The sequence below is a fragment of the Pelecanus crispus genome, chromosome 2, assembly GCF_030463565.1.
Source record: "Pelecanus crispus isolate bPelCri1 chromosome 2, bPelCri1.pri, whole genome shotgun sequence".
NCBI lineage: Eukaryota > Metazoa > Chordata > Aves > Pelecaniformes > Pelecanidae > Pelecanus > Pelecanus crispus.
In genome coordinates this window covers 116,610,013-116,633,065 of record NC_134644.1, presented here as the reverse complement: position 1 = coordinate 116,633,065, position 23,053 = coordinate 116,610,013, and the positions used below count along the sequence as shown (strand labels likewise).

At 41.5% G+C, this 23,053-nt stretch overlaps 1 protein-coding gene across 1 annotated transcript in view; it reads left to right on the top strand.

Moving 5' to 3' along the window:
* Positions 1-13,189: 13,189 nt before the first annotated feature.
* Positions 13,190-23,053, top strand: part of GNAL (G protein subunit alpha L) — a 202,704-nt gene continuing 192,840 nt past the window's right edge. The window contains exon 1 of the mRNA XM_075728270.1: positions 13,190-13,631. Coding sequence (XP_075584385.1) covers positions 13,190-13,631 — 442 coding nt within the window. The remainder of the gene's footprint in view (positions 13,632-23,053) is intronic.

Here is a 23,053-nt window from a genome sequence, read left to right as displayed (position 1 = left end):
CTGCAGAGGGACCTGGACAGGCTGGACCGATGGGCCGAGGCCAACTGTATGGGGTTCAACAAGGCCAAGTGCCGGGTCCTGCACTTGGGTCACAGCAACCCCATGCAATGCTACAGGCTTGGGGAAGAGTGGCTGGAAAGCTGCCTGGCCGAAAGGGACCTGGGGGTGTTGGTTGACAGCCGGCTGAACATGAGCCAGCATTGTGCCCAGGTGGCCAAGAAGGCCAACAGCATCCTGGCTTGTATCAGGAATGCTGTGGCCAGCAGGAGCAGGGAGGTGATTGTCCCCCTGTACTCGGCGCTGGTGAGGCCGCACCTGGAATACTGTGTCCAGTTTTGGGCCCCTCACTACAAGAAAGACATTGAGGTGCTGGAGCATGTCCAGAGAAGGGCAACGAAGCTGGTGAAGGGTCTGGAGCACAGGTGTTATGAGGAGCAGCTAAGGGAACTGGGGTTGTTTAGTCTGGAGAAGAGGAGGCTGAGGGGAGACCTTATCACTCTCTACAACTCCCTGAAAGGAGGTTGTAGTGAGGTGGGTGTTGGTCTCTTCTCCCATGTAGTTAGCGATAGGACGAGAGGAAATGGGCTCAAGCTGCGCCAGGGGAGGTTTAGTTTGGAAATTAGGAAAAAGTCCTTTACGGAAAGGGTGGTCAAGAATTGGAACAGGCTGCCCAGAGAGGTGGTGGAGTCACCATCCCTGGAAGTGTTCAAAAAACGGGTAGATGTGGCTCTTCGGGACATGGTTTAGTCTAGTCTACCCTTGATTGGTTTAGTGTGGACTTGGTAGTGTAGGTCAATGGTTGGACTGGATGATCTTAAAGGTCTTTTCCAACCTAAACGATTCTATGATTCTATGATTCTATAAATGGCACAGTTCATAAAGGTTTACAAAAAGAGAGCTGAACAGAAATGACCAGTAAACAATTGCACATCCACCTATTGCCGTCAGCCTTCTCTTCTCCTGCAAGTTCAGCTGTTACTGGCTGGTTCTGCCTGGCCATTGGACTCTGCTTCTCATGCACCTTCAACATCATTAGCTAGCCTTCATGAAAGGAAATCCAGCACCAAATGCCCCTTTTTTATTTTATGGTCCAGACCAACCCTTCATCAGTTATTCAGGTTCAGCTCCCTCCTTATTACTACATTTAACCCATCCCATCGATTCAGCTCCTACTCTGGAGATGCTAAAGGTCACTTGGCCATATTTAAGAGTGAGACTTGCCAAAGTGGCAGTTAATAATTATTTCCATGCTTGGCTAAACCCAGTACAAATCATTAAGTTCTCAAGTGGCATGGGGTCTTCAGTCATGAACTTGAGGTATATTCACACTTTGTTGTGAAGCTCCTTCATAGACTATTTGTTGCATTTCATATAAACATGCATTAAAGGATACAGTATGACAGTGCTACTTTACACAGACATATGTGTAGGATTAACATATATTGGATTTCTGACAATAAGCAGTCACTTCAGAACAACAGTGGGTTCTGGATGAACTGACCTCTTCCCCCTTATTTTAGGGATATTGGAAGAGATCCGAAGAAACCCTAACCCCTTACTTACACCACAATTGTTTCTCAGAAATACCTTCTGCAGAATTTCTCTTTATCACAAGAGTAACCTTGTAAATGTGCTTGTCAAGAAGTAGTGCTGAGAAATTAAGCAACCCATTAATTCACCTAAATAGACTAAATTCTAACTAGCACAACTAAAAAGTGCAATGCGGCATTATATTAATATGGTCTATATTTGCATATTTCTGGAAAAGGCTGCATATTTATGTTGTGCAGCACACTACATAAGATACGCGATCAAAATGAGAGTAAGGTGTGAACATGAAGGGACATTCTGTAGATGTTTTTGAAAATATCTCACAGATGGCACTTTCACTCTGTAATGTGAATTTTTATGCATCAAAAGAAATAAGAAAGACAAGGATAGCATGGTAGTTTTGAAGAAAAGGGACTCATTGCTGCAGACAGAGGATAATCTCCAGCTAAGAATAAGGTCTGTCTAGGGATTTCAACTAGGAACATAGCACCCTCCTAAACAAATACTTTCCTTGCCATTCACAGCTTGCACTGCCTGGCATTGTGCTGGACTTAGTCACCTCCCCGCTGTAGAAAAATGCACGCGTATAGTCCTATCTCCTTCATTTTATGAAGGCTTTTCTCTAAGTTGGTATTATTTAGTAGAAGAAACCACTACTAACAGTATAGAAAGTGGTTACTGCAGTTAGGATGACGCCATTTTAGAGGCTTTTTTTCCCATCCAAAAATCACACATGAAACAGTGTGATGGAAGATTCTGGCTTTGTCAATCAGGATTCAAATTACACCCAACAGGCTTAAAAAGAACAGGATTTTTTGAAGTACTGATTTTGAGCTCTCTCCTAATTCTCACTGTGGAAACACATCCAACGTATGTGCAAGACCTACGTGGCCAACACTAGTTTTATGGCTTTCAAAGCCTTCACATCTATTCCAGCCTCCCAAACCACTGTACCCACACAACCTTCTAGGATGCTTTTGCTTTCCATACACTATTTTCTTTCCTCTTCCTTTGGTCCCGTGCTTTGTAGTAGTCACCTGGAGCCAAAGACTCTGATAGTCTTCTCCTTCATTCAGCATCCAAAAACCAATTGAGCAGCACTTTTTGACAATTAGGTTCTCCGTACTGGTAACTTGCATATATCTCAGCTTCTTTAAAGGTAACACTACTTCACAGGACAAAGTAAAGGGATAATTCAACGAAGCCTGGAGGAACTATATTGGAGAAGAAGTTGAAAAAGAGTAGGCCTGTCTTTCATAGGAGAGCAGGAAAAAGCAGGGTTTTCCCATGCTATTGAGTCTCTCTTAGAGATCTGGAACCTCTTATCTCTTACAGAAGGAGCATCAGCTGCTCTCTTCCCGCAGGCATCACGAGACTTCCAAAACAATGGGGAAAGAAGGCAAAAGAGCTCTGGCTGCCTCCTCTGGAGGCTATGGCCAGCTGTTTTTCCCAGAAGGCAAGAGAGCTGGCAAACTAGAGCACTTTTCCCACATCAGCACTCCTAAAACTCTTGATGCCTGTGGTTTCCTGTTCCAAAAGAGACCGACGTAATTTTACTCAAAACTGTTGGCCTCAGGGATCACCAAGCGCCCAATGTCTCCAGCTACAAAAAGAGTCTATCACAAATATGAGCCCCTGTTCTCCTCTGGCGCCTGCATGGTGGCACTACAGGCACTGTGAATAGTTATAAACTTGTTTGAACTTCAGATCTCACCCTCATGGCCAAGCATAGCCATGACAAAATGGTGAACAAGCCTGGCCAAAGCATGCTATCTATTCAAGCAGTTTGGCAGCTTCTTAAACAGTTCCTAGAGGCAGCAGTGCTAGAAAAGCCCTAGGACCCACCTCTGCCTACAGAATACAGGCAGCACATGCTGGACGCTTTGCTCCCTAATTGTGTTTTTAACAGCCTGATTTTACCTTGCTACCACTCTTGCTAAAGAAAAAAACCCAAAGACAGTAGTAATCAAAACTTTATTTTTTCAACCAATATTAATTAATAATAAAGAAAATAAATAAATCATACAGACAGAGGGAATACATTCCACTTGAAGCGATATATGCAATTCCTTCTACTAACATCACAGGAAGTTATTAAGCATTATCAGGGGAAAATAATCGTAGCCTAATGAACCTCCCAGATTTTCTAGCACCTCTTTTTTTTTTTCTTTTTTTTTCCCTTCTGGCTACAGTGTTCACAATTAAAAATGTCTAAGACACCTTCCAATGTTGGCTTTGCCACTCACCACTATTAAAGAAAAGGTCTACAATAGTACAGTGTGGCTGCAAGAGCCACAATGCAAGAAATAAGACGGTGACTCCTGCCCATACAAGGCAAGTACCACGCTTTTTGTCCACCTTTTCCTCTCTGTACACCCTGGTTTCAGGGTCTTGCTAGCCTGCTGACCTGCATAATCTAGGACAAGAGAACGGCGCTGAAACCTAAGCACTCCACATTAAGAACAAAAACATGTCCATTTAAGAGAAGAATGACTGAATTCTAAATTTGCATTTAAATAACATTAAAGACTTCATTAAGGCATTTAGGCATGAACAAAGGTATAATTTGTAGCAATATACTACTGTAAGACCCAACCTAACTAATGCTCAATTGAATTTGTCTCAAGTTGGACCTGAAGTTGCTAATAACAGCCACTGGAGGGAAACTAATATACAGAAAGCAGAAGTCCATTGCTATGCAGTCAGGAAGCTCTGTCACTGCAGAGCTTTTTAATACCTTAAGTGAAATCACATAAAAATTAGTGACACTGTCAGTTAAAGCAGAGTGAAATTGAGGTATAAAAGCCATGTCTAAAGGTAGAAGTATGTATGGGGTTTTAATTATATATTGATCATATTTATTATCCGTTGGGATTTAAATGTTCCTCTGAAGCTGCTTATGTGTAGTTGGGTTTTTAGCCATTTTCTTTCTCTTTTCTAAATATAAAGTCCCTTTGAATATTCCTAAGAATAATGTTCTGTGCATATTTTCACATCTTCACGGTGTCTCTGCTAGTAGCACATAAATATATCTAATAGCTACATAAGTTTGTGTTAATGAACTTTAGCCATAAGCAGGCATCTATTCAAGAGAAACTGTGGTATTCAGGGACTCTATGGCGCTTTTGTGTTGCAGAAGTATTTAATAACAAGCATGAAGATTTAATAAAAAATCTTGAATAAAAAAACTACCAAACCTTTCCAGATCTCCATTGTAGCACCTGGGTAGAACCTCTTTAAAATAAAGAACTTGAAAGACTAAAGGCTGCATTCTAGCTTGCTGTAAAGCAGCTACTAACAACTGTCACTTACAGGATTTCATTTGTGGGACATCTTCTGTAAGGCTGAAAACTTCTCCCTCATGAGAAACTGTAAAAATCTAATGCTAATGTCATCTGAAACTCAGCAACACAGGGGAATGTATGTTGTCCTGAGGAACAACCAGGCATGCGCAGCAGATTAGCAAGACAATATGACCAGTTACTGCCTTATTTTTAGTAGTATTTTGACTTTAAACATATTTGTACTCTTGAAAGCTGCCTGATATTCCTATTGAAAGAAACGAATGAAGGCCGAAAAGGAGTGAAAAGCAGAAGATGAGGAAAGCAGATGATCCTCTCTGTTTACATTCTGTAAGGAGAGGAAAGCTTGTACCGGTCTAGATATTGGTTTTGGCATAAACCTGCTTGAAAGGGACAGTCTCTCCCCAGCAATAAGGAATGCAGAAGAGGCCATGCTTCTTGAGGTATTGAAACTTGTCTGCTGTGCCAATACTGGGGAGCGTGGGAAGGCTGCTGAGAATTCAGGTTCCTAATTTATTTCCTTGAAAATGAATCAGGAAATGAAAAAGAGTAAGACAAAGGAAAAAAGGAATGGGAAAGCTCCTTCCACATTAAGGCACAGGCCATTAAATTAAATTAGTACTGGGAATCTAGAAAACACGGGACTAAGAAATTATTATAACAGTTATAAAAATCACTCTGGGGTGTCCGCCGCTGAGTGGATTTCTCAGTGAAAAGAAATAATAATTAATTTTGCTAGCCATAAAAATCCATGAACATTTATCTCATCTTCTGTTAAAACTACTTCAATATTTTTATCCTAAGACAAACATCATTTCAACATATTTTTATAAATGCTGCTCTTCATTTACTATTGCTTCCTGCTCTTTCTCCTTGATTTCTACAATAAGTATTGATTAATTATTTCCTATTTTCATTGGTTTCCCTAGTGTAAGCTATTTCAGTCCTGTTAAGCCGTTAGTCCTGGAAGGAACTGTCAATCCTGATTTAGTCTGATTTAATTTTTCGATTGAACATCCTGATTTTAACAATTCTGTCAGTTTTCACTGAAAAAAAATGCATTGTAGAAAAGAATTATTTTATGAACCAAATTTTATTGTCTCTTCATGCTTATATTGTTGTCCCCTCTTTTTCTTAGCCTCCAAAATGCATATTTGAACTATGATACCCAGAGTTCCCTTTCAAACAAGACTTTCCTATGATTCTATTGTTCAACATATTGTTTAGGTTGATTCTCAGTTGAAATGGAAAGACTAATTTGTTTAGTATCAAAATGAAAGCTATGTTTGTATGATGATCTCCATTTATGCATCAGCTCATCTCAGTTTTCTGTTCTCTTACTTTAGTTTTTGCATTGAAGCACTAAACTAAAAATATCTTCTAAAAGAAAAGACTCTTTTCCAATTATTCAGAAGGTTCCAGAAGTCCCTATAGCTAGCTGAGACTTCTTTTACAGCTCTACTGGCTCTTCACATCAAGAGCAGAGAGTCCCCAAAACAAACAGCTTAGTCTGGAGAAGTTGTTTGTGTGAAGTTGAAGACTGCATCATGATGAATATTTATATGGGAATGAATTGAGGTTGCACAGATAAAGCACACTTCCCTGACTTAAAAGAAATGTGGTACGCGATAGATACATACATTATTCACACGCAAAATAGGATCAGAGTCTTTTAATAGAAATGTTCCTGAAGCCATGTGCTTTCCTTCTGCCTGGATCAGGTCTGTAACAAGTAGGACCGTTCCTCATCGTAGAAGAAAGCTGTGATGGCTTTCTGCTCTGTGTTTCAGATTGTGCAAGTTACAGTTTTTAAAGTGTTACAATCTGGTCAGATCTTCTCAGAGCAAAAACCATATTCATAACACAAAAAATATTACAAACCCCTGATTCAAACATGGCTCAACTGACTTTTTAAAGAAATCTTTACAAAGTTATTTACAAGAGATCACTGGGAGCCTCCTGAGTTTATTATTCAAATTCCTTTAGAGGTAGCAACAAACTAAAGGCTAGAGAGAAATCAAGTTATGCCTCTGACAATAGCGCATTATGTTATCTGATAACACTGCTAAGCATACAAAAACTTCAATTTGCTTTGCTTTGCTTCTACCCTTCCCTATTTTATACAGTACCACATAAAATTACCTTATCCCACAATTTGCATTTTAAATCCCTTTCGAACTGTTTTCTTACTTCATTTGCTCAGAACCTAGTTTTCAAGCAAGCTGACCTACTTTATCTTATTTTGGTGCTTGCAGTAAATTCCCTTAAGCTTGTCTACGCCGACATTGCTTAAAATGTCTTTATATATACTGGTAATCACCTCTCTTAAAGCAAAAAGATCTACCACGACTGATGCAAGAACGATAAACTATTAGTCCTTCTGAGAATCAGCAAGATGTTTTTACATTGCAGCAGCATGTTTCTCAACAAACTCTTGGTGAAAATGGCTGAGGTATTTTGGAAGTTAAACAAAAACATTCAGGTTGAAACAGACTTCAGCAGGTGAAATTTAGCCCGCATCCCATTTTGTACAGTTTTAAGCAAAGAAAAATAGACTCTAATAATGGGACGTACAAGGCAACTTTAATACAGGTGGCATTAATGGCCCCACTTTTAATAAACCTAAATCCTTTATTCTTTTATCATCGGTAACAAACTAAAATCTTGCTTTAAGAGCTGCTAAATTGTTTACAGTATTTATATGAAAGAGGCTCTCCAAAAAGAAGTGGTAAATTGTTTTACTGATATCATGCTCAGATATGACAAGGCAGAAAAAAATACCATGGTGATGAGCAAGAGATGATTTGATAAAATTAGATTTGGATAACTGTTGCTCTACAACTATTACATTTGTAGCTGAATTCCCACTATAAGCCTTATTTTGGTCCCACTTTAAGAATCTTCAAGCAAGCAGTAAAAGTGGCATATAAAATTTGTGGTGAAGGTTGGAGTTGTTCTGTGAAAACAGAGACATTATATTTATTGTGTCTGTGTGTGTTATAGAAACTAGAAGGGCTCACTGCAGTCCAAAATAATTTGCCTATCTATTTTTTATTTACTGATCTATCAGTGAAACAAAACAGAAGCTTTAAAGAATGAGCTTAAAATAATTTATGGCATTCATGTAGCTGAGATTTCCACAGGCCTAGCAAGCACAAGGTGACTGCATCGATTTAGCAGTTAAAATTGGCTCCCCGAATTACTAGTATTTAAAATACAAATATCAAGATAAATTGTGAAGCTAATTTTTCCTCCTGGAGATCATACATCTGGAGATGATGCTGAGAAGGAGAGACTATAGGATGGAGAAGTTATAAATCCTGGGGTGTCCTGTAAAGAGCTTGGAGAGTAAAGGCAGCCAGTGCATTCACACACAATACAAAAATTACCATATTCATACCTTTGCATAGGTTTTCAGGTCACAAGGAAGGAAACTACGCTGCAGGTTCAAGGTATCTCTCAAAGAGAAGACGATACAGTTTTCTTCTGGTCTTCTGTCTTTGGACTTCCTGAGATTTGCAGGTCAGAAATCTCATCTAATCTCTGTACATTTCACATAGAGAAGATCTGTTGCTGTAGCTGTGCTTACTGGTAGGCTTTCTATCAGCGACATAGATTCCAACCTTTAGGAAGCAAAGCATGTACCAAAGAACAGTATTTTCCTTTTCCCATATACCAGCAATGATACAGTAGGGCAGTACAGGCACACTATGTATACAGTTTAGTGCTTATTATAAACCTTAAGAACAAAAATAAAAGTATTCGCCCCACAAGAAGCAAGCAGGTTTTTGACAAGTGCCTATCAAAGCACATAAGAGATGTTCATCACCCGATGGAAGCTGGGCACATGCTAAACACTTTACCCATGAGGAAAATTAACCTCAACAGGACTTTTGCAAATATCTAGTGTTTGTCACAGCACACATATCTCTGCTTTTTTTATTTGTTTGTTTTGCCTCTATCGCATTGCCTTCCTCTTTAATAAACCCCAAACCCTTGCAACATTTTTCACTAATCATCACTGAGGTCTTGAAAAATCTTGAGGAAAAAATATCAAAATCATTTAGAAATAATACTCCAGTGCAGGCTCTAAATTTATAGTTTCTGAATTCATAGCGCTATTCTGACCAAGATATAGAAAAACAATACAGCGAAACTGTAGTCAGAATATGGATAAACTCATTCCCCGATACAGGGAGTAATCAGAGCAACAAGAAGAAGATGAACAAATGTCCAGCCCCAGAAAAGCTTCTCCTTGCCTTTAAGATTCTTGCCTTACCAAACTTCTTATAGACCTATTCCACTGGGGTCTCTTTAATTCCCACACAGTTACATTTTCAAGGCAACTGCAGTTACTACATTCGTTTGAGCTTGATCACAAACACTCATCTCTTGGTTAAAACTTGGAATACTTGTATAAAGCTCAAAAAGCTACATAGCATAGGAAACCACTGTTAAATCAAAATTATTATAAAACCAGAAAAAGAATACAAATTATTTTCATATGAGTGTTCAAGAAATGCATAAATTTCACTCCTTTTTAAGAAACGGTAAAGATGCTTCTTCATAGGAATAATATTTATAGATTTACTTACTAGAATTGTATTACTCTTTGAAGTCAGTAGAGACATCTTGTGGACATACCTAGCTGCTGCATATAACTGGAAACCACCTCTAATTACCTGTTTCTTAGGTGGAGCTATATATTGAAAGCAAGAAACAAAAAACAGATTAAAGTGTTTTACTTCAAGTACAGATATAACTACATATAGATATATACATATTCATTAACCATCCCCACAATTCAAAAAAGATGTGGACAGACTGGAGAGGGTCCAAAGGAGGGCCACGAAGAGGATCAAAGGGTTGGAGAAGCTACCTCATGAGGAGATCAAAGGAGTTGGGTCTCTTCCCCCTGGAGAAGGCTCAGGAGGGACCTTCTCTTCTCCCCAGAGAAGAGAAGGCTCAAGAGGGACCTCATCACAGTATTCCTGTACTTAAAGGGCAGCTACAAAGAGGACAGAGGAGAGTGACAAGGAGCCACATGGAGAAGACAAAGGGCCACAAGTGCAAGTTGCATGAGGAGAGGTTTCATCTCAATACAAGAAAGGCATTTTCTACAGTGAGAGCAATCATTCACTAGAACAACCGCCCCGGGGATGTGGTAGAGTCCCCATCGCTGGAGGTTTTCAAGATGCTATTGGACAAGGTGCTAGATAATCTCATCTAGGCTACCTTTCCCATGAAATGTTGGACCAGATGTTCTTTCGAGGGATTCCTTTCGGGGTCCCTTCCCTGTAGAACAGTCCTGGGTTGTTCTATGATTCTATGGTTCTAATTTCAGTTAACATAATGAGAATCACAGGTAATTAGTACTACCGAAAAACTAAGCCAAGCATTAAGCTCTGATTTGGATGACTAACCTTAGAAAACGTTGAACATTATTCCATGAAAAATTCTCCAAAGAGTATTCAGATCAGAAAACTGCATCATACTGACTTTCCCACTTTAAATTTTTGAAAATCCCAGTCCACAGTAATCCAGAAGTAGTGATGATCACTATTCCGCTGGGGAAAGAAAGACAACAGGCTGCTTATTGTTCTTTATTAGAATTCATAAAAAAATGGTAAGAATACTTCTCCCTCAAGACCAAATTTGCCTTTCTAGGTCACTGAAGGATCTTTCAGTGGACAAAACATACTTTGTTTGACATTTTATAAGGTAGAGTATTTATATCAGTGTTTGGCTGAGTGGCCTGTTTTTCAAGGATGCTACCTATCCATAGTTGTTATTACATTGGATGTCATTTCAAAATTATTTATAAAGCATGCCATTTTACGGTGCATATTCTGCCAGGTCTCCTCTGTAACCCCGAATATATCACTCACTTTCCTTGTTACTCACTGAGCATACACTGTACATGCCCAGGAGCAGTTTATTAGAAGAAATTTTACCTAATCTGATCTAATTTGGCCAGATTATGGCATTTCTTTTACTATTTGGAAAGCAGCTCATGATTCTGCAAATCCTGTTGTATGCACCGAGCTCTAAGAATCACCTTAACAAAACTAAGTATGTGCATTGACATTTGGGCCCCAAATATTAACTCCCGAACTTTCACCATTACTTTGGTATTTTTTTTCATGTTTTTACTGCATTGTTGGATGAGTAGCAAATTCCCCTATGTGATCCAATTACACTGAAAAGTGTACAGCCACTAATCCCAGGATTCCAGCTATTCAGACCAGATTGAACGTTTAGATTCTACTTATCCAAATTCCTGTTCTGTTTTCAGCTGAAAGCTGAAATCTTTCACTCACCACCTAAGAGATGGTATATCCTTATGGTCCATAAAAACTTTCAGTCAAGACACAGCAGCGCTGCAATAGTCGTGAAACATCCTCTGCTGTGATGTAACCACTTATATGTTTTGCAAGGAGATTGCAACCAGGACACCAGATAATCATGTATTAAAACGTACAAGCATACAAAACATACAAGCATACAAACATACAAAAACCAGAAGCAACAGCTACTAGATTCTCTTCTCGGAGCTAAGGCATCTGTCCAAATAGTTGGTAAGCATTTTGAAGGGTATAAGAGAACAACATCTACAGTGTGCTGGATCCTGCTAATATTTTCACTGGCAAAATTTCCTTTGTGTGGTGCAATCACAGACAGTTGACGCTTTCAGTTAGAAGGCATCTATTTATTTTATGCTAATGTAGGGTGTTGGGTATTTTTCCCGGTGAATGTTAACACACAACTCACTGCTTGGTAAATACCTATTTTAGAGGACCTTTGCTAAATCGTTTGACACGAATAGATCTGTCGCAAACCCAATTCTGTTTCCCATACGCAGGAACTAAAAACCGTGGCCGATTTGCTCTACTTTGTTCATCGTAAAGAAGCATAGGAATTGTGCCTCCCTCCATTTCTTCATACAGCAGTATACAAATAGCGGCATCTATTAATATAATATTGGTCACCGGAAAAAAATTAGGAGACAAAAACAATGACCTAATACGACAGGGTCATTACAGAATCTAAAGAGACGCTGCAGGAATAAAGAGGCGCATGAACGCAGTCGACGTTACTGAAGTAAGGGACTCTAAATTATGCTAAGGTAGACATCAATCGTAATAGTGAACGTAAGACCTTTGTTTTAAGATTTAGAGATGCACCGTTTCATCCGGTAGCCACGTGCCCCTGAAAAAAAAGATTTACAGTTTTATGAAGTATCGTAGCAGAGAAGCTGCTGAGATTAGGGAGGAGGTGGACGAAGGAGAAGGAGAGCCCGTTTGAGGCGTGTGGGGAGTAACCTGAAATTTGTCCAGGGCTTCTCACGAGGAGGGCTGCCCGCTGCCTTTGAACCGGCTGAGTTCAAGCACCAGCCTTCCCTCCATGCTGCCGGAGCACTCCTGCTGCCAAGACGGACTCGAGCGAGCGGGCGAACCCCAACACCGCCTATGCTCTTCTCCCACCGCCGCACCCAACGCCTTCCTCCCACGCCACCATTACGCAGCGCGTGGGCGAGAAGCCGCCGGCGTGTCCAGGGGCTGAAAACCGCCTTGTAGTTGTAGCCGTGGGGATGGCAGGCTGGCGGGGGGCTGCTTCGGCCTCCCCCCCCAATCCCCCCCTCCGGGGTGGCGGGCACCCCGAAAGGTTCCTCACTCTGTGAGAGGCCTCGGCCTTGGCTTCTCCCCTGGGGAATGGCCGCCAGTCTGGGGTGTAGGCCTCGGTTGACGGGCAGGAGGCAGCCACCACCGTGCCCCTGGGGCTCACACAGGCGGCCCGCTGGCCTTTCCAGGAGGGAGCAAACAAGGAGGGCGGGCGGTGTGGGGAATTGGGGGGGGGGGCGAGGGTCTCCCAGCCTGTGCGCGGAGCGGTTTCCGCTCCGCGCACAGGCTGGGAGACCCTCGCCCCCTCCCCGCGGGCAGGCGGCCATCGGGCGGGGTGGCGTGAGGGGACGGCGGAGCCGAGGGTGTGTGTGTGGGGGGGGTGGGCTACGAACGTGTGTGCGCCTGTGTGGCGGAGCGGCCGGCGTGCCCCCGCCCTTTCCCCGCCGGCGGCCGGCGCTGCGCGGTGGACTGGCGCTGGGGTATTTACGGTAAGGTGGACCCGGCGGTGGCAGCTCGGTGTCAGGTGATCGGCGCTGAGGAGCCGCCGCCGCCGCCGCCCGGGGAGGAAAATGCAAGATGGCCCAGCGGGGCCGTGAGGGGTTCCGCGGCGCCCCCTCCCCGCCCGCCGCCGCCTCCCCGGCGCGTAGGGCCGGCGGGAAGCGCTGAGGCCAACCCCGCCGCGCCAGCGCCCGTCCCCGGCGGGGGCACCGAGCCATGGGGCTCTGCTACAGCCTGCGCCCGCGGCTCTTCGGCGACGGCTCCATCTCCAGCGCCGCCTCGGAGCCCGAAGCGCCGGCGGAGCCTCACGCCGCCCCGCAGCCGCAGCCCCTCGGCGCCCCGCTCCGGCCCGGCGGTAAGCCCGGCGGGGAGGCGGACGGGCCGCCGCTGCTGCTGCAGAACGGCGGCGGTAACGGGGCGGCCCCCGAGCGGCCGCCGCTGCCCAAGGCCGGCGGCCCCGGCCCCGGCGGCGGCGGGGGGAAGGCGTCGCGGCAGCAGGCGCTGCACCAGCCGCCGGCGCTGCAGAGACCCTGGGAGAAGCTGCGCCTGGAGGAGCGGGAGGCGGAGAAGGAGGCGAGGAAAGTCAGCAAGAGCATCGACCGGGCGCTGAAGGAGCAGAAGCGGGAGTACAAGCAGACGCACCGCCTGCTGCTGCTGGGTACGTGCGTGGCCGTGGATCTGTGTGCCTGGATCCGTGTGCCTGTCCGTGGATCTGTGTGCCTGTCCGTGGATCCGTGTGCCTGTGCGGGGCGTGTGCCGGGGCGGGCAGGTGCCCCGCGGGGCTCCCCGGCAGCGTCCCCTCCCCGGCTTCCCCCGTTTTCCTTGGGCGCCCTCCATCCCTCCTTTGTCTCCCCGCTGCCCCCCACCCCGCCCCTGCCCTCCCGCCCCCCCGGCCGCCTCCGGGCTCTCCCCCCGGCAGGTTTGCACCTTCTTTTCCCTCCCTCCTCCCCCTCTTCTCTCCTCCCCGCTCCCGGCCCTGGCGGTGGTTTTGCAATGGAGACCGCGATCGGGGCTTGTCCTGCCAGGGCAGGCGGCTCCACCCAGGCCGGCGGGCGGGAGCGATGCGGCTGGGGGGGCGGCGGGGTCCGCCGGGGGTGCGGAGCCCGGGCCGGGGGCGGCCGCCATCGCCCCGCCGGGGCTGCCTGGGCGAGAAGTTGTCTTATTCCCCCAGCAAGTCGGAAACGTTTAAAAAAAAAAAAAAAAAAAACAACCCACCCAAAGCACCACCCACCACAGCAGAAAGGAGGAAAAATGGCCATGGATAAGATGTGTGTAGCCTGCGGGTGATCCTCCTCCCGCCGTGTGCGAGCGGGGATGGTTTAATGAGGAGCGGTACTATGGGCTTGTGGCTCCTAAATGAGGGGAAGTGCTGAGGAGCAATAGGCTCCTTATTTAAAGAAGCAGTGAGCGGTGTTAAGGGGAAATAAGCGGGTGTAGGTATGTATATTCCTCCCAGGCATCGCCTCTACCACAAGCTGTGTTCTTCAGCTGTTGGCTCCCAATTTTTTTAGGGATGACTTGTCAGCTTTTGTCCCCTCTCCTCTGAGGTACTACGTGCGGTCTGCTCTTGCCACTGCTCTTTCTAAGCATTAGTTAATAGTCCTCTCCAGAGGATTTGTACCAGCTGATACATTTACAGTATGAAAATCACAGGGGTATCTAATACAAGCATCTCATTTCCTGCAGGAAACAGAACAGTCATACTGCAGGGCTTTTTTTTTTTATGGTCTGAGCAGAGGACTTATTTGGCCTCTTAGCTGTGGTCATAAATCTCTGTTTTCTTTTAGCGTGGAAATACTGATTTGCTTTTGCACTAGCTTGCTTCGCGTGTTTTCGTAAAGTTGCATGTTATGGAGTTTTGGTGGTTATCTGCGTGCATTCCAGATTTTGGGTAGTCTTACGACTTTCTTTATAAAGCTGTGTTTCCATGTTATTGGATTCCTTCATTCCTGTTGGTGGGTGAGGGGAGGAGAAAATACGAAATACAGCAGTGCACAAAAGGTATAAGCAATGTTTGCCAGAACTGTAGCGCTCCAATTCTAAAAAAACAAATCATGGGCTTTATTATTTCCCATAAAATACCAGCCTGTAGGATACCAGTACAGCCAGTAAAGAGAAAGAGGAAGAAGATGTAATTCCTACTCCATGAAATTAATAATATTCTTTGTAAAATGTTTCTTCTGATACTTGAACTGTTATGGTATTTAACTACAGAATTCTAAACATTCCATTTAAAAAGCATGTTTTTTAAAAGCTTTTTCTTCCTGTAACCTCTGAAAGTGTGTTGTGACCAGTATGGCTACAAGAAGGCAAAGATACTGGTTGGTGGCCTTCCTCTAGAGAGCAATGAAATTGTTTGAACAAAAGGATCCTAACAAATAGATACTGCATGTAGTCTATAACATGGGTGGTTGTCATAGTAAACCAGAGCAGTAAACACCTGTTTAGAAACAATGCAATTTGAAAAACAAACTGTCTCCGACCCTTGGCACCCTGAAAGAAACTTGACATTCCTAAGGCTCTCTGCATTGAATTTTGTATTATATCTGTGTCATAATCAGAAAATACTCTCTTGATCTCCATATCGCAGGGAGGAAATGCTGGATTATTGTTTCAGCCCTGGCAGATCGGGGCCTGACATAAATGTTTGATTTGGATGTAGGGAGAGCTGCAGGTGCTTTGTGTTGCTGTTTGCAAAGAAGTGGAAATGCTGCTCTAGATAAAAGGAAAATGTTTAAAATGGGTAAGGGTTTATTTGTCTGAGAAGGAGTAAAGCAAAATTGCATTGCACAAGGTAATCGTTTTCAGTCTTGCACAGAGGAAAAGACTTAGGATGTATACAAAGGTCTTTTACAATAAAGAATATTATCAGCTTGGTATTTTATAGCATTTCTGGTGGTAAATAGCTCAATCCCTGTCCCTAAGGTCTTCCTGGCAGAGTGAACCTGAAAAGCGTACCTTTGCTAGAGAGAGGAGGAATATTTTTGGAGATCAACATGGAGGAAATGCATAGCAGAGGGGAAATGGTGAATGCAGTGACAGCAGAGCACACTCACAGAATAAACAAAGTTGAGCAACAGCGTTGGTGTGGGTTTTGTTTGTTTCTGGTTTTAAACACAAGTTTGTATAAACTATAGCTTCATTTTGGTTTGTCCTTGTATGTCTTGTACATGAACAGGGGCAAGTTTAGAGGATATTATGGAAATTTTAGAGGAAAATGGCAATGTATATTTTAAGGAGCTACTACTACATATCAAAAGAGTATGCAAATAAATGCACTAGTATAAGAACACTAATAATCTCTAGAGTTTCTAAATAAGTAGTATATTAGAAGAGCGGCTTCTATAAATGTTTGAAAATGACCTTTCCCTAAAACCACACTAATTCTTATTATTATGTCAAATGAAAGCAGTCAGCTTTGTGATGAGCTGTGCATGTAAGTTACCAAAATATTATGAAGTCTCAAAGGCTTTTTTTAGCGTATGTTGGTAAATAGCTCTCTAAGAACATGTTCTTGCCTGTCACAGGTTCCCCCCAACAATGTCCTGTGCTGCACATGATGTTTTGATGCTCCTCGCTAACCTACATTCGGAAACACCTAATGTGTTTTGTCATAACCAATAATTGTGAAAAGGAGGGTGTGCGGTACATCCTCGAGATCAGCTCTCTGTGTGTGCCTCCCACACAAATAGGTGTATCTCTATCAGGTGGCTGTAACTGTGATGCGGAGGCTATACTGGTGCACTGGAATAACAGTTTGGGGTGGGTTGGTTTGTTTGTTTGTTTTTCTTTTGCTGCAAGAAGATGAACCCACAGAAAATGGAAACTTGCTTTCCACCGCAATTGGCTGTTTCTTGTTCAATGTCCACTTTAAAAAGAGGAGAAAGGGCTGGAAACCTTGAATTGATTATTGTACAATGTATTATTTGTGTTTTCGTTTTTAATTTCCTTTTATTTTTAGAAGTGAAAATGTTAATCTGTGCAAAATTCTTAGGATGCCTTTGCTAACCCTGGGATGAGGGTTTTTTTTAAGCATACATATTTATTGCACAGATTTACAGGGCTTGATCAGAGTCTTGTATCTTTGGTTTCTGTCTTATTTTCTGTTTGGTCTTTTTTTTCCAGAGAACTGCACTCTCTTCTGCAAGACTGTTTTAGCTGCTGATTTCTTAGAAACTGTACAAACATTACAAATCACTTTATAGAAGCAATTTAAATCCTCATTTCCAGTGTCATATTTTAAACTATTTTGGGAGTAAGTGGGGTGAAGGGGGATTGGCTTTAAACAAAGTGCTATCATTGTGGTGTAATTAAGGCTCATGTAATGTTGAAGTAAGCCATAGATAGAAATAATTTTTTTTCCTAGACAGCTGTTGCCTTCTAGTCTCCTCTGGCTCCTGTTTTTTCTGTTTCCCCTGACTCCTGTTTGCTGTCCTAACTTTGGATGACTTTCTCAAGCAGAACTCATTCTTTTGCACTTCCCTGCCAAACTGAAACTGAAAGTGCAGGGAGTAAAAGCTTTTCAGTTCAACAGAAACTGAAAGTAATGATACAGGGATTGAGGGAGGGAAAATGCAGATAGTAATTTTCTTCATTTAAAAGGTACTGTAGCTGCTTACATGATACTGAAGTATTGACTTGCTAGTGAAATTTAGACACATTTGATGTTTACATACAAAAGTGTATAAAACATACAAAGAAACACAGCTCCCCTGAATTCATGGAAATCAAACACAAAGATGCCTTGTCAAGCGTGGGGAGTTCTAAGCAGTAGAACCCTGAAAGCTCAGAGGTATATAACAGAAGTAATGCTTTACTACGGTTTTATGTTCTTAACTACACACCTATTGACTGTTGGCAGAATTAAACTGTGTTGCAAAAAGGATTTCTGCTCTGACAGTGGCTTTTAGACTAAAATTGCAGTCTGTTATTTATGTGTGCTGCATCAGCAAACCCTTAAGTTTATCATCCCCAAACCAATTTTAAATATGAAAATTAAACTTAACAGATCTTATTTAAAAAAACAGCTTTAGCTTTTTATATCGTGCCAATTCATGCTTATTGATAAATACCTGAATTTAGTTTAGCTTGATGTGCTGAAACTTTCCCTGTGCCTGCACAGGGCTGTGTGCCTGGGGTGTTTTTCTGTTACCACCAGAGATGATGCCCTCCCTGGTCCATAACTGAGCTGAGCACCACTGCTTGTGTTCTGGGGCGTTGCACGCGCTTGTTGCATCCTGTATATGCCTATCTCATCTTTACAAAACAACTTGTTGGTTTGTGCTGATAGGTTTAGGATCCCTACAGCCAGGTAGTTCCAGCACATAGATAATGGATATGTAATTGGTAGGAGCAGATATTTTCAGGACTTTGAAATAATGGGCTGCAAATATTGCCCAATGTAATAAAGTAAATGGGTTATATAATCCCTAATCCTTTGCATCATTCACGTCTTTCCAAATGCTCTTCTGCTTTTGTGGTAACTTACGGCATCATATGTAGTGATACATGCACTCCTTGCAGATGAGGAAACCAGTAGGCAGAAGTCATCAGGACACGTTGGAATTAGCTCTTAATTTTGGGTTTTTTTAAAGTGTACTGAAAGCAATCCCTGATTTACAACACTTAGCTTTTTTTTTATTCTGTAGATTACCAGCTAATTGCATTTAGCCCATGGTTAGCTGTTTTAACTGATTTCTGTTCTTTTGCTTATTTTTTAATCGCTTGATAGGTAAGAAAAAAAGATATACTTTTTCTTGTTCTATTCCATGTTAAGTGTAGCAGTGCTGGGAGGCTCTAACTGCTGTGCAAGGATGGGTTCTGCAGCTGTTGCTTAGGCAATAAGAACTTTCAGTTATTAGGCAAGTTTTGTATATTGGTGTGTATTCCAGAAATGCTTATTGTAACATAGTGTCTTCATTACTAGCACAGGTTGCTTATCTTCTTTGTCATTTTAAGCTCCCATTACCATTGTAACTTCTCGACTGCAGAAATTTTAAAGAGTATGTAAAACTTATGGATTTGCACATTTGTTTTCCCTTTCCCCATGCCCACCCCCTCCCCCGGCCCCAGTTTAGAAGAAATAGTTTGAAACTTTGTTCCCGTGTTCATTCCTTTCCACTGCCTAATTCCACACCCCATATTTCTCACCTTGCCAGCCCTTTGGCATTCCATAACTGAATCTTATGATATTTTTTTCAATTTCCAAGATAACTGTGTAAATAATAGCTGTATTGTGGATTTTTTTTCCCTTGTTTTAGCATCTTTGACACAGTGAAACTATACAAATTTAGGGAAATACTTAATGGATTTTTTTTTTGCCCTAGAGTCATGTCTTCCTTCAACTTACTTTTCAAGCTTAGAAAGCTGAATTAATTTTTAAAAAAGTCTTTCTTCTTTTCTTTTTAATCCAAAAACCTGGCTGAGCTGTGGGGGAAATCTGGCCCTCCCTCTGCTTACCAAGTTTAACTTATTTGATAGCCTGTTGTAGAAGCATTTTGCTTTCACTGAATGATGTGGAAAAGGTTCTTCTCTGTGGACTTCTGAATAATAGTAGAGAAACAAAATGGTGCAAGTAAGATAACAGAGCTGTTGCTTACCCTCTGGTAGAAGGGATAGAAACTTCCAAGTTACCGTTTTTGCATTGGGGAAGTCTTGACCATACCTTTCAGTGTTTTCTTAATTTCTGTGTGGTTTGGATCTTTTGTAATGTCCATTAAAAGGCTCTTCTTAGAGTAGATGCTTGATGGGTTGAACAGATTAGTAAAACAAAGCATGGAGCAGATGTTATTCAGCCCGATGACTGGTGCCACAGTCAAAAATAAATTTAAAGCTGTCTTTCACTAAAGATGCAGATCTATTTTTAGAGATGGAAAATGTATGTCAGTAGTTGTTACTTACTACATTCTTAATAAAGACAGCTTTTTGTAGTTAGTTAAAATCATGCAGTTGTGGTTAAGATTTACAGCCTTGTGTGGTTGTTCAACCCTGTGATATATTTGTTGTGCTGCAGTCATCAACACATCTTTCACTTTATGGGCAGAAGTTTTGTCTTACTATGCCATTACTTACAACTGTCTGAGACAACTATTTTATTTTTTTTATTTCTTTGGATGTTTTCTTTTGACTGATAGTATTATAAATCAATAAGGCTGGGTGGTTTGTTTATTTGCTTTCTAAATACTCAGGAGTGCAGGGTCTGGAAGAAATGCAGCCTCGTATCTGGCCTGTGCACATTGCATTTATGCCTGTTCCAAAAGTGGATGAGCATGTTAAGTATACTGACCAGCAGTATTTCATAGTATCCCTGTAGCACTGTATAGCTATATGTGAAACTCCTGTTTCTTATGATTTGTCTGCACATGAATATTGAATAAAAGTTTAAGGACTAAAGTCTCGCTGGATAAGCTGTATGAAGAAGGAAGGATGTGCTGTTTGGGACTAGAATAGATAAACAGTATTTAAGAAAATACATTTTTTTTTTCCTTCTTGTGTGTTCACATACAAAGGATCAAAAAATCCAAGCAAAAACCTGCCAATTAATGTCTGTAACAAGGCATAACATCTATCACCTGTAGTAGAAGATCTTATCTGATAAGATCTCTTTGAAGTCAAACTTGAATTGCTTCCTCATAATCTGGTATTTTACATTTGTTTGTTTTTAAACTTAAGTTTGAAGAATTATAAATTCCACTTAAAGTAATGTCAGGTTTCAAGAATAATAAATTATTCTTTCCCAAAATGCCATTACTGTAGTCAGTGAAATCCAGGTCGTATTTTAAATTCTATACTGTTATCTTCAACTTTATTTTAGCCAAGAATTTACATCGTGTGGGAACGACGTGCGTTTTGGAACTTATAAAGCTGTTTAAAAGTAGAAAACTATATATATCCACCCCCCCCCCCCCCCCCGCAGTATTTAAAATAAACAAAAAGAATTGAAAAGTCTTTCACTTTCTCTATGATAGTCAATACAATTTTGACACTTTCTTTTAAGAAGACTTAATTTCTATAAAGGGAAAAAAAGGAGCTCTCCTCAGCAATCAGTTCAAGCAAATTGGCTAGTTGGTCTTCAGAAGCTGTAGAAAAGGAGAACATTACTCCTGTGATTTGGGTTAGTGCATGCAATGGAGATAAGTAGCAGTCTGAAAAACATCTGTAATAAGAACCAGACAATAAATTTAGTCCTCATTCTCTGTGGGTATCGTTTCCCCACCCCCAGCCCCTCTTTTTTAATTATATAAACATACATACTTTTTGATACAGGTAATATACTTTGTATTTAATTTGTCATGTGTGGATTAAAATGGATAGAAAGAGTTTTATTTTTCCATCATGAAGAATGAAGGCTATGTTAAACAGCCAAAAGTGTGGATGATCATGGATCCTTATTCTTCTGTGCAAGTGTAATTTATATTAAGCAGCTTAATCTTTTATTGAAAACTGTTGTGAATGTTGCTGGAGACATTACCAACTCTGTTATGCTACCATTCTCTTAATTATGGAGAATTAGTCATTCTGGATCTTGAAGCAAATGCAGAATGCACTGTATGGTGTTAGGCAGTGCCTTCTTAATAATCATCTTTATTTTCTTGAACACCTCACATGTGGAAGACTAAGCCACAACAGAAGGAAGTTGCTTTTTTTTCCTCAAGTGAGAGCACTCATTCATATTTCACATGCTTGGATTCATTTCATGTTGATTGAAGAATAGTTTTCTATTCCAGGTGATACTTTTTCAGGTAGAGATACACACACACGTGTCTGTGCGTGCACACGTGCAACCACTGAAGTTCTTGTAGAACATGGTAGATCCATGAGGAGTATAGGTGAGTTAAACAAGCCTTCAAGAGTATGTGGTTGGATTATCTCCTGGTGTATCTCATAGGCTTAAAGCTTTGTAAGAACAGGGCAAGTCTAATGGATTCTGTAACAAGATTGGTTTTTTTCATCCTTTGACTCACTGGACATTTGAATTACAAAATAGACTTATGGTGTTATCTTCTGCCTGTTCTGAGCTTGCTGTACTTGTCTAATTCACTCTCTAGGAGAGATATGAGGAAGATATTAAGCGTTTCTAATATGTACCAACCTTTGCAAAGGCAAACCTCTTTCTTTATCTTCTTACACAAACTACAAACCTAAGATGCAGAAGAATAGAATAATTTGTATAAAGGACATATGCAGAAATAACCAGTTAATAATCTGTAAAGGTATGGTTAAAAAGGGTTGTGTCTTTTTTTTTTTTTTTAAATTAAAAAAAGAAAAGTATTTTTTCCTTTCTAAATGGCAAGATGCTGTGGAAAGTATTCACGTCTCATAACATGTCTGTTTTCCCCCAATCATTTAATCACTTAATATTAAAAACTGAACAAAGAAAAAAATCCTTGATGTGTACAAGATAAATTTTTCTGCTTCAGCTGTTCTTAAGAACCTTGTAGAGTACTAGAAGTATACTACTGTTATGTGTGATGCTGTACAACCTAGTCATGTATAAACAAGCAGGAAAACTGCATTAAAGATTGGCTCTAACTTAAGATGATTTTCAGATCCTTTTATTCATTGTGTCTGCTGACTTGTGAGCATGGCTTAATGCAGAACGGTAGCTGTTCAGACTGTTTTGCTTTTATCCCTTGAAAATATTTCAGAGAAGGAAAACAGATAGGAACTACAGGACAATAATTCTGGTTCACACTGAATAGTTGATCTTCCTTTGATTTAACATTTTGAAAGAAAAAGAGAGATCTGAAATTCTTTAGTGTATTTTCTCACACTTTGCGGGGGGAGGAGGCACAGAAAACAACCAACCAACCAAGAAACCACCCTTCTTTCATGCAAATTCTGAGAGCTTTGGTTTGTTTAACAGAACTGAACTTCAAGTTCATATTGATCTGGATTGTCCCTATAAATGAAATAGCACTGGGAGGGGAACACAAGCTTTTGGCACTTGGAGAAAGACTGGATAACAAACTGCATTTAAGTAACTGCCATGCATTGTTCCTTTTGGTAAATACATTTTTCTTCTTACTTTTAAGAATATTTTGAACAGCCTTACATTTTCTGTGATTCTTCAGTGCTCTA